We start from the raw sequence: 14589 nt of genomic DNA, 5'->3' as shown, positions 1-14589 counted from the left end.
GAGAAAACATTCTTGAATATTTTGCCCACCTTATAGAATACCTTAAACACTGTACATGAAAAAGCAATCTTTTCTAACTTTCCAAAAAAAGCAAATTATTCAGGAATTCTGGTTAGTAGCATTTCAAATTCAAACCTTGACCACATCACTAAATATTCAAGCGTTCTTCTGAATTTGGATTTTACACTTACGTGAAATATTTTTAAGAGATGGGTAGGGCTATGAGGGGAAAATATAGGATTTCTCCCAAAGCAAGCATGGATGGCTCCTAGAGAGCAGTTAACTGAATTCAGAGTACAAAATAGTTAATGTTAATCGAAAATGGCAGATTCCCGAGAGAGAAGGTTAGGAAGAATCTTAAGGGACTGAGAAAAATCCTTGTTATAACTGAAAAGTATTCCTATAAGCTGTTGGAGGGATTGTTATCCTCTGTTTTCAGGAGGTGATCTCCTGTGTGAGGATAGTAAATCACCCATGTGATCAACGCAGCTGGAAGGATTCGAATGAGCCATGCTTTCTGTAATTGTTTTTGGAAAAGTAGTATGTGTGTCAGAAATCGGTAACCAGAACTATGAAAGTTTCTGCATTCAATACCAGAACAGATAGTTTCCTGGAAGAATTGTTTCTGGTATGTGTGTCCTGATATTATGTTTTCTTCAAGCAAATGTTCATGCAAATAAACTGGAACTGGCCTTCAGACTGGTTTTCTACTGTAAGCTGAACTAAGTTATTGTAGGACTTGTATTAAAATTACACATTAAAGAAATGTGTTTTATATTATTACAATTCTTATTCAGGATTCAAATACCAACTTATAAAAGTAATAAAACATTCTAGAGCATGTGCATAGGAGTGTTAATCGCCCATTGCTTTTTTGCTTGCTTTTAATGTGAATGTGATTTATAACAGACTTGTGTTGCCTGATAATTGTATGGTTCATGTGTCTTATCCATTAGATGGAGACAAAAAGTCAAATTTCAGAGTTGCATGACTACAACTTGAGTCAGTAAGGACTGCCTTTACCCAGAAAATAAATCTTAATTTAGGCCTCATGTTAAAAACATGGTCAGAAACTAGAAACATGCGTTTACCCTCTTTGTCCACTAATTTTTAGTTTCTTCTAGCCCACGTTTCCCTAAGGGCAGACATAGGGTTATGTTTATTTTATTTGCTTACTGGACTGGTGCACATTCATTGATGTGCACTGTGCAGATTTCACTATACACCTTGAACAGTGTTGGGTGTGTGCTAAGATTTACATACGGCACACCCTTTCATAGTTAGGTTACCGCAATATACTTCCATTAACATTAGTAAAAAAAAAAAAAAACAGGAACAGACACACTCTTTCTCTCGCATACAGTAACAAACAGTTTGAATTACACATGCATACACTTAATCTTTCTAACTCAAACTGCCACATGGACTTAGCCCCCTTTCACAGAACTGCTAGCTTAAAATTTGTGCGCGACTGCAAACTGAATTTACTTCCACACTGGTGTAATAAGCACACATGATTCTTGTTTAAGGAGAAGATGCTAATACCACCTGCTGCAGATGTAAAAGTGGGAGGGCGCTCACCCCACATGGTTCAGAGTCTGAACTTCCACACTGGTGTAAGCACACATGATTCTCATTTAAGGAGAAGATGCTAATACCACCTGCTGCAGATGTAAAAGTGGGAGGGCGCTCACCCCACATGGCTCACCCCACATGGTTCCGAGTCGGAACTTCTAACGCCCTTGTATTTTTTTAATTTTATTTTAATTAGTTTAGTTAGTGCATTCTTTCTTCCCAGCACCTGCTGCAAGCACTGGCAAGAAAGAATGCAGTAATTAAAATAAAAAAATAAATAAGCCAAAACTGCGCCCTTTACGAGGCCGTCCTGTAAGCCACCCTAGGCGGTCGCCTAGTTCGCCTATGCCTAAGGCCGGCCATGACTACATGATATATGGGCTTAGGTGGTCTTTAATTGTGTTTCAAATTAGCTGATTCTATTCAGCTGATTGCAGTAACATTTCTTTTTAAATAGTAAGACAATAAGTTTCCTTCTCCTTTGGTCTCTGCCACTGCATTTTCTCTCTGTCTCTCTCTGTCTCTCTCTGTCTCTCTCTGTCTCTCTCTCTCTCTCTCTCTCTCTCTCTCTCTGTCTCTCTCTCTGTCTCTGTCTCTGTCTCTGTCTCTCTCTCTCTCTGTCTCTCTCTCTCTCTCTCTCTCTCTCTCTCTCTCTCTGTAGCTAAATTGTTAGTGTATAAATTTCGAATTTTTTGTTAAAATTAGAGTAATACTGTAGATTAGTCTTACCTTGTTTCTTTCCGACCCTTAGGAAACTCATTTTTACTTGGGGGGGGGGGGGGACTCATCTCCCAAGTAGGCCGTTTTAAGTTGGAGGCTATCCCCTTCCCTTATATATTGTTTTCAGTAGGGAGTAGTGTTTAGTCTTTATAATATAAGATCATAGTTTCTTAGCTTTTTTGTTCATATAGTTACATAAATCTTTTGTGTGAAGTGTGTGTGTGTATTTTTTTACACTAGTCAAAAATTTTTGTCCATTGGTATTCCCTTTATTTCTATCATGTCGAAGGATACCAAGGTATCAGGGTTCAAGTAGTGACTCTTGCTGTTAGAAAATGTCTCTGACAGACAGTCACACTTGTGTTTATTGTTTGGGTTCCCTACACCTGCAGGACTCTTGCTCGGTATGTCATGCCTTTAGTCCGAGAGTCCTGCAGGAGCGTAGGAACAAGTTAATTCTCAGGGGTTTGCAAAAACCCGAGGGGTCTCTGGCAAAGTCTCAGCCAGCTAAAACCCCTAAGCCCACCAAGCCGTCTGCTCCCAGTACGGAGCCGTTGCCAGGTGGAACGTCTGCTTCAATTTCGGTTCTGGCCGGGACCGAAGTATCAAAATCTCTCTCTGCTCTGACCTTGCTGTCGGAGCCTTAAGCGATCCAGATCTCCATCTCCGGGATCACCCTTGCTACAGTCTGAACAGAGCCATAGGTCCCACTCTTCTTGGTCCTCGAGGCTGTCCGATCATGACTTGGAGAGAATGGTCAGTAGACTCCTCAAATCGCAGGCCCTGGCTAAAATGCTAACTATCCCTCCTCATCAGGCTGTGGCTACTCCTCTTCCTGAAGTAGTTCCTCCTCCGACTCCTCCTGTCAGTTTGGAGCCGGAGCTTGTTGGGGCTCGGATCCTGGACACGTCAGTGCTTCCCCTTTCGGCTCCTTCGTCTGCTCCAATTTCTTCAATGGTTCCGTTCTTGGCGGGATCTGAGCGCTGAGACTGCCTCGTCTGCTCCGAGGGGGCGAGTAGCATTGGACCCTTGTCCGACCCTGTTCTCCCTCTCGGAGCTTCGGCGCAGGTAACCTCGGCTCCTACATCGGCTTCGGAGCCATCCCTTTCGGTGCCGGAGAGGATTCCCATCTCCTCGGAGCGGGGACCCTCTTCTGTGCCGGACAGGGGCGCCTTCGTGGTCATGAGGAGCGTGCTGACTTCCAAGCCTGCACCTCGATCAGCCCCTTCAGCTCCTCCCCCCAGGGTGCCTGCTTCAGTCTCTGCCCCTCTTCCAGACCCCAAGCGAGGGGATCAAACGCTCCAGGTCACCCCACTGGGTGTATCTTCCTCTTCCAAGGCCTCTCCTGAGTTTTCAGAGGAGCCCCCTCAAAAGAGGAAATGTAAGAGGAAACATGTTGACTCCCCAGAGTCAGTTTCAGATACTGACTTGGAAGATTCGGAAGGGTCCCCAAGATCCCCCTCTGAAGATGTCTTTCTCGGACATCCTTGAGATCCTTAAACAGAGGGGGAACTGGTATGCCCTTAACCCTTCTGAGGACGAGTCAGTATACTTGGATGTTTTTGGTTCTCGCCCCTCCACCTCCTGGGTGTCTCCGCCTTTCGATCCATTAATGGAAGTGATGGCTCGGAAGGCGTGGTCAGCTCCGGACACACTGGAACCAACCCCTCGCAGGCCCACTAAGTTTATCATGGCCCCCCAAGATAAACAGTTTCTGACAAAGGGTGTCCCAGCTGATGCCATGGGGGTAGCAACTGCCACAAAAAAGGAGTTGGCTGACACTTCTGTACCTGTCCATCCCCTTAATAAAGAGCCTAGGACGATGGATAGATACGGGAAGCGGATGTTTTCCTCAGCGACCCTTCATGTGGTCGCTGAACTATTTGTGCCACTTCACCCGTCTTAAGAGGGATCTCCTCAAGGAGCTAGGAGATACCCTGCAAGATCCATCAGCTGCGGGGGCTCAAGACAAGATAAACTCCCAGCTAGCGACTATAGTTAACTCCTCCATGCGGCTCATTTCGTATGCGGCTGATGGGGCGAGCAGAGCCGCAGACACAGGCGTGGCTTTGAGAAGGCATGCCTGGATGCGGTTATGTAACTTCGCTGATCCCTTTAAGGCGTCTTTCACCAACACCCCCTGTGATGGTTCGGCTCTGTTTGGACCTCGGGTGTAAGATACACTTACCAGGTGTGAGCAGGAAGGCAAGACTCTCTCTGCCATGGGAGTCCGTTTTTCCACTCCCTCTAGACCATACCCTAAGGGTCAGAAGAGTGGGAAAATGTGGTTCTGGAAACCCCAGGGAGCCGTGCCTGACGCACGTGGCGAGTTTCCCTCCAGTGGCAGAGGAGGGAACAATAGACGCCGCCCGCGGGGCAGAGGGGGGGGGCCCGCAGAATCAGGGTAGCAGGGAATCTTTCTCTGACAAGCCCTTCCAGCACCCCTGAGGGGCTGTCCGCCTTCGGAGGCAGTCGGGGGAAGGTTGTCTCTGTTCCCAGAAGCCTGGCTTCTCATCACTCGAGACAAATGGGTGCACTCTATTATAATCGGAGGTTAGAAACTCCCGTTTGTCCACTCTCCCCAGAAATCAAACAACCCCATCCCAGATGTTCCCAGTCTAAGGGAACAGGCAGTACAAGAAATTTCAAGACTGCTAAAAAAAAATGGGCCATCCAACAAGTCCCAGCAGACCAGCAAGGATCCGGAATTTATCTTTTTGGTACCAAAAAAGACAGGGGACCGGAGACCCATTTTGGATCTCAGCAGACTAAAGTCTGTTCAAAGAAAAGTTTCGGATGGTCACGCTTTTCAGTCCATTCTACCCTTTTTGGGTCAGGACAATTGGATGTGCTCCATAGATCTTCAGGATGCGTATTACCACATCAAAATGGACAGGTGTTCAGAAGGTTTCTCCGCTTCCGGCTGGGAGCTAGTCATTACCAGTTCAGAGCCCTGCCCTTTAGTCTCACCACAGCCCCCAGGGTGTTCACCAAATGCATGGCAGTGGTTACCACTCACCTGAGATGGCAAGGATTCCAGGTGTTTCCATATCTAGACAACTGGCTCCTTACTGCTATTACCAGACATGAGAGCCAGGGATCATACCATCCAAACATGCTCCAACCTAGGTATCTCAATAAATTTTGAAAAGTCTGCATTATCGCCTTGTCAGTCTTTAACCTTTATAGGCGCAAGATTAAATTCAAAAGATCTGTCTGCAAGACTTCCAGGAGAAAGAGTGGCAGACATTCGCCGACATGTACAAGTATTATTAGGATGCAGAAAGATTCAGGCCAGATTCGTCCTAAAAACCTTAGGTCTCATGGCAGTAGCGATCATATTGGTTCCCCTGGCTCGTTTTCACATGAGGATTCTCCAGTGGATGCTTTTCACCCAGTGGTCTTTTCAAAAACTTCCTTTGTCTCACAAGATAATCACATCGTCATGCAAAGACCACTTGGCTTGGTAGATGGTCTCTCCATCAGTACCCCAGGGAAGACCATTTGTCCTTCCTCCTCCAGTTGTCACGGTGACCACGGATGCCTCCCTGATCAGGTGGGGGGGGGCATTTTCAGGGCAGGACTGTCCAGGGCACCTGGCAACAGCCAGGAGTACCACTTGCACATAAACGTCTTGGAGATGAGGGCGGTGCTTTTAGCGTTGCAAGCTCTTCAGAACTCTCTACCTACTGGGACCATTGCAATTCAGACAGACAATATGTCTGTAGTGTAATAATAAAGTGAAAAAAAGGCTTCCACCACAACAAAAAGTTCACTGAGAAATTCTGTTAAAATGTAGGCTTTAATAAAACAAAGAAATAAAAAGCACAAATTGTGCTATTCAGGTTGCAGGTCAAATGTGCTTTTTATTTCTTTGTTTTATTAAAGCCTACATTTTAACAGAATTGCTCAGTGAACTTTTCGTTGTGGTGGAAGCCTTTTTTTTCATTTTACTATTTTTGCCTATTAAGGCTTCCTCTGGAGGTGGTTTTTGGTTTGGTTGTTTATATGTCTGTAGTGTGGTACATCAACAAGCAGGGCGGAACCAAGTCTTATCCCTTATAGATTTCATAGATTCATAGATTTAGTACTAGGCTAACTGCCCTTGCAAGCCATTTTAAGCCTAGCCAATTATCTCCTGTGAGATTCAAACCCTGTACCTTGTGTTTGTAAGGCAAACACCTTAACCATTAGGCCACCCTCCCTATGTCGAGAAGCACTCAGACTATGGCAGTGGGTGATCTCCTCTCAACGGTTTCTGATGGCAACGCACATCCCTGGGAAGTCCAACGTCCTAGCAGACAGGCTAAGCAGAGCTATTCTCATGCCTCACAAGTGGTCTCTCAACAGGACAGTAGCAGACAGAATCTTCCGCAAATGGGGTCAGCCTTGCTGTGACCTTTTCGCAACTCTTCTCAACAGCAAGTGCGACAGTTTCTTCACTCTCTTCCCTCTTCCCGGGCACTCCCCCAGAGACTCTGTAGTTCACGATTGGCCCCAGGGACTTCTGTATGCATTCCCACCCTTTCCACTAATCCCCAAACTAATTCAGAAAGCTACCGTGCTGGGTTGCAGAATGATCCTCATTGCTTCCTACTGGCCTCGACAAATCTAGTTCCCATTCCTGCATAGTCACCTTCTAGAACAGCCTTTGAATCTGGACCCAGTTCCGGACCTCCTGATCCATCAGTCTGGCAGGCTGCATCAGTCTCTTCACTCTCTTAACCTCACTGCTTGGTTGCTTCACTTCCAACCCTAGCCAGGCTTCCCAGAATTTCCAAATCAGTGCGTGAGATTATCCTTTCCTCGCACAAACCTACAACCAGGAAGACTTATGCTAATAAGTGGAAACGTTTCTCTTTCTGGGCAGAGGCTAGAAATATTGATCCCTTCATGGCCCCTGTCCATAACGTTCTGGACTTCTTAGCAGAGCTTTTTCAAGCGGGCTCCTCGTCGGCCACCATTAGAGTTCAATTAGCGGCAATCTCTAATTTCCATACGGGCCTGTCCGAAACGAGCAGGTCCCATAAGCTTTGCAAAGCCTTTCTGAAAGGAACAATCTTGCTCAGGCCTCCAGTCAGGGATCCCCCGCCTCCTTGGGACTTAAATTTGATCCTAGCTTCCTTGATACCCCCCCCCCCCCTTGAACAGGCAGCTTCCTGTTCCTTGAAATTGCTTACCTGGAAAACACTATTTTTGGTGGCCATTACTTCAGCGAGGAGAGTTTCTGAACTTCAAGCCCTTTGTGTTTGTCCTCCTTATCTAGTTTTCCATAAAGACTAGTTTCACTCGGGACTAATCCTTCGTTCCTTCCTAAGGTCCCCTCTGAGAACAATTTGAATCAATCCATCGATCTGCCAGTCTTTTTTCCAAATTATTCCAACAAAGCTGAACACAAATTACACCAGTTGGACGTTCATAGGCAATTACGTTTCTATTTGCATAGGACTGAGCAAATAAGGAAATCAGATCAACTCTTCCTGTCCTATGCAGAAGGTAAGCAGGGTCGACCAGTGTCTAAAGTAACCTTATCCAGGTGGTTGTCCTCTTACCCTTATTTATCAGTTGAGGCATAAAGAACTCCCTGCTAAACCTAAAGGCCACTCTACTAGGGCTTTAGCTACGTCGGTAGCTTTTCAAGCAAGACTAACAATGGAAGCCATTTGTGTGGCTGCCACATGGGCCACCCCTCATACCTTCATTTCACATTATAAATTGGATCTGGCCTCTAGGAGCAGAGCTGATTTTGGTTCCACTGTGCTCAAGGGTCTGTTCCAATGAGCCACAAGACTAAGGTGCTAGGGACGCTGTCCCAACCAGCAAGAATGAAGGTGAGAGAGACAACTTAACATTTAGAAGTTATGTACCTACCATAACGTTCCATGTTAGTTGTCTCCATCTCGCCTTCTTTCTTGCGTCCCACCCTCCATCCACCTAGCCTAGATGGACCGAGAAGAATTCTCCTAAGAGTCTGATCACTGGCTGAGTCTTTACTGTTTTTATGTCCTCTACCTTTTTCTTCAGCCCTGTAGCTGAAGTCTTGTTATAGGGTCAGTTGTCTTACAGTTGTGTCTTTATGGTGTCTTCCAAAGGAGATCTGGGGGTCTAGCGCCAGGCATTGTGGGATATAGGGAGGCCTCGAGCCAGTAAGTAGCTCTCTAGCTTTAGAAATTGGCCAGGTCGGAGCCAACCCAACCAGCAAGAAAGAAGGCGAGAAGGAGACAACTAACATGGAACATTATGGTAGGTACATAACTTCTTATTGTGCAGTTTTCCTAACCCTCAATAATAGTTGTGCCAGCTGCTGAGCTATTTAACTTTGCTGTTTTAGACCAGAGCACTTGGAATCTTTTGACAATTTTTTACACTAAATATACAGGTATGCTAGACCAACTCTAACAATTTTTGCTTTAGAGTAATATCTGCTTTGATATATACATGTGATCTACTGTGCCCTGCTGTCTGGCTTTTCCAGCAATCTTGCATCCCAGGAAAAGCGCTGATAATTAATTAAGTGCTTATTCTTTCAAAGAAAGTGCTTATTCTTTCAACGGTAGCAATCACTTTCTAAATATAAAACATACTTATTTCACTCCTTGTTCACCCCCCCCCTTTGTTTTTTAAACACCTTTATTAAATTCAACATTTTGAATAATGATGAGTGCACATATATTAACAGAAAAACATCGTAAACTTTTTTTCATTATTTTTATGCATTGTGCATTTCTTTAGCAATTATTGTACACTTTAAAATTGCATAAATTGTTCAAGTCCTACCTTCCCTTAAATGTCATCTCTATTCATCTTCACTGCTTATCGCATGCTTTATCTCCCTTCCATTCATAAGACATAATCATAACTGTCTTTGCAATGTAATGTGTCGTTAACTGTCTACTCTGTGTGTGATTATTTTGAACACTTGTTGGAGCTTTTTTCCCCCGGCCTCCTCTGAATAGGGGTCTCACTAAGATCCAGTTGGACTTTCCCTGTAAAAAGAAAGGAGAAATTTCAATCCTCCTACTGAACATTATTTTACCTTTTATTGTTCCCATAAATTAAATTTATTTTCTAAGTAATTTGCTCCTTCCCATTTCTAAAAATCCTACCTCCAGTTCTTAATCTCTCTTACAGTATTCACTACTTAATTTGCTTTGATTTATTTTTTTCTAGTAACTATTTTCTGGGGCAGTCAATATCTTAAGGCTTTACTATGGGCTGTATGCCGAAAGACTTGCTCTTTGTGCAAGTGACTTCGGTGAGTGGGTAACGCACACTGAACAAGAAAGGGAGCACCTTCAGATTCAGAATGGAAAAAGGAAAATGCTTTATATGCTAGTGAATGTCTTGTAACTTAGTAGATGCACAAAACTGCTGTCTTTGTGATTTACATTGTCTTTCAGCATTACTGTTTTTTTTCTTTAATCATTTTGTTATTGTTAATATTTTCCAGGTTTAAATGGTCTGAATCTTCTTCTTCCTTCAAATCAGAACCATGGAGCACTCACTGTTTCTCCAAGCCGTTTTGCATCTGTCAGTGTTCCTTACGTAGTGGTACCTTCTACTTCTCTGGCTGCATTCCCTGTTCTGTGTCCCACTACTATGCACAGTGCAATAAACACCACTAGCAGCCCTATTCCAAATACCAGTTCTGTGAATTTCAGCTTTCCTAGCTTGGTGCCACCAGGTCACCTACTAATTGGAACACAGGCAGTGGTTCCTTTAAAGACTTCAGAATGCTCTTCTGCAGACCAAGACTTTTCACCAGTACATCTGAGCCCTGTCCTGGGATGTTCACCCACTACGGTTAAGCCAGTGTCCCCAACCTGTGGTAGCCAGCCAGTTGTCACACTAAAGCTGCATCAACAGGTAAGCCACAATTCATGAATCCAAGCTATAAATTTGTTTTTATTTGTAACAAGAAGTATAAGGAAAGTAACTGACAAGCAAGCTTGTTATTTAGTTTAAACATTAGAATTGTTTGGAAGTTAATCTGAAAGCGGTATTCTATGTGTAGTTATTTTTGTATTGACTTACATAAAGCCCTGTTTGTGTTTGACATTAATTCACTACAATCAGCCCCGTTTGTGTTTGACATTAATTCACTACAATCTTAGAACTAGCTCTCAAGAGAAGTTCTGTGGAAATTTTGATGAGATGGTATGTAAAACACCAGTGTGATCTGTGTTGACTATTTCATGAAATAGAATTCTGGCATTACCTTTTTCCACTATTTACCCTTCATGGAGAAACTCAAAATCTTGTATAAATTTGGGTTGACAACTTGTGATTGCTAAAAGCAGTTGGTGATTGAAATTTGGCATACATCTTTTTTATGACTGTCTGTTTGCCATATTTGAAATTACTCTTTGTGTGTGTGTGTGTGTGTGTGTGTGTGTGTGTGTGATCACTACAATGCAGAATAAATTCTGTTTAGCTTGATGCTCACCATTGGGGCTACTGCTGTAGTATTCATTACAAATGGGTTTAGATGCAGGTAGAAGTCCATCTACGCGGTCTAAACTCCAGAATTTGGAAATCCTCGGGGCATGCTAGAGAACCCTCGGTATGATGCTTGGTAGAAACGAGAGCAATGAGTGCCATATTTAGTTCTTTTTATTCGTAGTAAATTTGTCTGCCTTATCTAGGGGATCTCCAAAATGAGAAGTACTCCTCTATTAAATGTTCTCCTTCCTCTCTTCTGATGACACACTGCAATGCAAATAAGTCCTGTGGCTTTTGCTACTTTTGAGTGCGCCGGTGGAGATTCTGAAGCTGATGGCAACTCAAGAAATGATACCAACAAGTGTGCCTGCAGCTAACTGATTTCTCAAAGGAGACTTCCGCCTTCAGTATTTGTCCCATCTAGGGAAGACCACCTTGTTTCAGCTTGCAAACAGTATGCTTATTTTTAAAAAGAATATGCTCAGAAATGAGAATCTAAAAGTCATCCTGGAGTAGCAAAAGGTCCGGAATTTGAGCCAAGGTACACCCATCCCTTTGACATCCTCTACAGGGATGACTTTTCCTGACAGATCTTTAAAAACACAAACTTAACTGCAATGGAAAACAAACAAACACGTAGGAAGTTACTTAACTGCAATGGAAAACAAAAACGTAGGAAGTTAGCATCTACAAAACTGAGTATGGTATGTGAGGCGTGAGAGAACCCGATCAGCCCTGCAGTGGCTTAAGGGTTCTGCCTTGAGGGCCTTGGCTCTGGCCCTTTGTTTTGCACCTGCTCAAGAGCCTGGTGTTGCTTTTTCTATTCTTGCCACATCTCGGCAGATTCTCTGCATTTAGAGCCAGCTTTCAGTTCCCAAATACCTGCTAATCAGTTGGTGCAAGATCAGGCTCCAAACTGTCCTTCCTATCCAGGTCTGCCTTCTATTTTGCTACAAAAATAAATAGCTGCAGGACAGCCAGTGATAATTTCTGAATTTAAACAGACTTTTAAACCACCAGAACTGCCAGCTATCTTGTTGATCAGACATCCATACCTCACACACCTACACAAGCCTTTATCAAGTATAAGTAGTTTGCAGAGGAACAATGCAGTGGCATGACCCATCCACCTCTGTGGCACCTCAAATTTGGGGTACCCTGCCTCTGATTAAGCGGGGGAAAATATTTTCCTCTTCAGCAATGTATGAATGGACAAGGGCCTGATGCAACCCTCAGGTTTATTGCTCCTTTGGGTATGACACAAATGAAAAGGAGTTTTCCTTGGACTGTTCTCTGGAACATCTCTCCTTTGGTGAAGCTCTGTCAGCTATGGTTCCTGTAAATGGTACCCTGACAAACTGGTTATAGAGAAACATAACCAACAGTTTTCACACCTGTTAAGTATTTGGCATGCCTTTTGAAAACACTAACCTCTCACGCCCAGAAAGCCAGGTAGTTTATTAGGTAGAAGACTAAACAAAATGTCTTATTGCTGACCATCCAATTATCTTCATAGATGATATTGGGGAGGGGGTCTAAACTAGGCCTTTCTAACAAAATCCTAATGCCAAAAAAGCAGGGTGTTAGGCTTGCATAAATGTTTATACCTTTGGATATCAGAGTTTTCCTTTGACAGTAATGCATGCTACTTGTCTGGGATGAGCAAATGGGAAGAAATGGTAGAAACTATTATAAAAAACCTCTGCTTCTACCAGAAGACTTTGAGTACAGTAATGCCCTGTGGAGAAGTCTTTTATTTGGCTCTCCATTACAATTTTTTAAAATGTTAGAAAAGGTCAACAGTTTGTACAAATGAAACCTGTTCCGCTTGCTGATTCCAAAGTATAGCAGAATTTTTCTCAGTAAACAATAGCCTTTAATTGGAAACAGACAGTCTGAGAAAAGGCTGCTGGATAGGTTGGCAGAGGCCAGGGCAATCCATATGGAAAATGGGAACAATGGTCTTCCTTTCTGAAATCCTGTGCTTATGACCAAAAACATTTAATAGGAGGAAGACTATAATGGTTTGGCCTGACCTACAGAAATGTGGGTGAAAGATGATTGTATTAGGGTACAAAATGATTGTATTAGGGTACAAAATAGAATTTGGAGAGGTTTGGGAATGCCTCACAGATGCCACCAGACCAAGAGATGTAGGCTGAATCCTTTACTAATACTGGCTCCCACAGAAATGGTGCCTCCAGAAGAGCAAACGTTTTACTCCAGACTGTTGGTCCTCCCAGTAAGATGAACCTTGAAGATACATATTGAATGTTTTGGAGCTAACCAAGTTTCTGTCATTAGAAAAAAGGTCAGGGTGATTTTTTACCTTCTACTTCATTTCCCAGTTTCCTCAGAATGCCTTGGTGGATGACCTAAATCCCCACAAATGAAGATTAGATGCTGAAGCCCTCCACATTGACATAGTTTGGAGATTTTCAAAGGTGGTGTACCTTTTTTATGTGATTCTGCACAAGATATCCATAACACAAGAGAAGTCTGGGGAGATATTGGTCTACCACCCCAGCCCCACCCTCATGGATGACGCAACCCTATTTCTCCCTGCTTTTTCAGTTGAAGTAAGGGGAAACCATCATATATGCACCCTACTGACACAACACAAGACAAAAGTGATTCGTTCACATCTCAGTACATTCTCAGGCTGACTGGAGGCTATGTCCTGTAAGATTACTACCAACTGGATGTACTAGCCATCCTATTGTAGGCATGCAGCCCAAAATCCGAAACTGTTATTTGGGCAAATGTGTTCTTTCCAGATCATTATAGAAAATAACTTTAGCAAATAATTATCTAACCATGGACAACAGAGACTTGTCATGTATATGTAAAGGCTTGTCTGTAGGCATCTCAAGTGTACCCATGGATACTTTTCTTACCCCCTGCTCTGCCATCTAGTTCTAAAAGATGCTTTGCCAAGATATGTTAGGAAGACGACAGTATCTTTCTGTTTTTCTTTGGTTGTTGGCTCTTTTTCTGTAGCTGTGACTACTGTTGCCACTATAGCAGACAATTACATTTGCCAACAGGCGCAAAGTGTGTAATTTGTTTGGGGCCAAAGCATAGCACTGATTTGCTCTGTGTGCCTAAAGTGTAAAAATTCCATCAAATATTACTGTTGAAAGTAACTAGAGAATGTTTTTGTGTCCCAAAAGCTCGCTTCTCTTGTCAGCCATGTGACATTTCTTTCTACGACGTCTAAAAGTACAGAAGAAAAACCAAAAAAGTAGAGAAAAGAAACTAAAACATAGTGATTGCTTAATGTTCTCTGTGTTCATGGACTGAAATCCATTTTGGGTGAGAGCTCATGTCTTTTCCCCACAGTTTAAAGGAATCAAAAAAGTGGGGCAGTCTGGTAATTTTAAATTGCAGGTAATGCTGATGTAGAAGTTTTTACTTTAAAATGGTATCTTCAGTATCTGTCCCACACTGCCAGTAATGGACTATGATCTCTGGGCAGAAACAATAAGACAGGAACCTGCAGCTCTCCTCCTAGGAGTCAAATACTTGTTCCTGTGCTTTTCCTGCAGCTCTCCTAGGAGTCAAATACTTGTTCCTGTGCTTTTGACACTCTGCGAGGAACCTGCAGCTCTCCTAGGAGTCAAATACTTGTTCCTGTGCTTTTGACACACTGCGTATCAGCTTCCACCAATGCAACAATACTGATTTTATGTAGGCTACAGGCTACTTTTTCACTAGCACCAGCCCTGTGGATGTAGAGATAGATGTCTGTTCAACCAAGATTTCTTAACCATCTCTCAGTATACACATTTTTGTTTGGTGCCAGTTACTGTGAATCTGTTATTTGATGCCAACCTACTTGGAATCCATTTA

The 14589-nt window shown here is 43.3% G+C and overlaps 1 protein-coding gene across 1 annotated transcript in view; it reads left to right on the top strand.

Moving 5' to 3' along the window:
• E2F7 (E2F transcription factor 7) overlaps positions 1-14589 on the top strand; it is a 99253-nt gene that overhangs the window by 79807 nt on the left and 4857 nt on the right. Inside the window, exon 12 of the mRNA XM_044087986.1 lies at positions 9746-10161. Coding sequence (XP_043943921.1) covers positions 9746-10161 — 416 coding nt within the window. The remainder of the gene's footprint in view (positions 1-9745; positions 10162-14589) is intronic.

The sequence above is a fragment of the Protopterus annectens genome, chromosome 11.part0 (assembly GCF_019279795.1).
Source record: "Protopterus annectens isolate FY-2018-M chromosome 11.part0, PAN1.0, whole genome shotgun sequence".
Classification (NCBI taxonomy): Eukaryota; Metazoa; Chordata; order Ceratodontiformes; family Protopteridae; genus Protopterus; species Protopterus annectens.
Note: the sequence above shows the minus strand (reverse complement) of the source record. Positions and strands in the feature narration are given on the sequence as shown.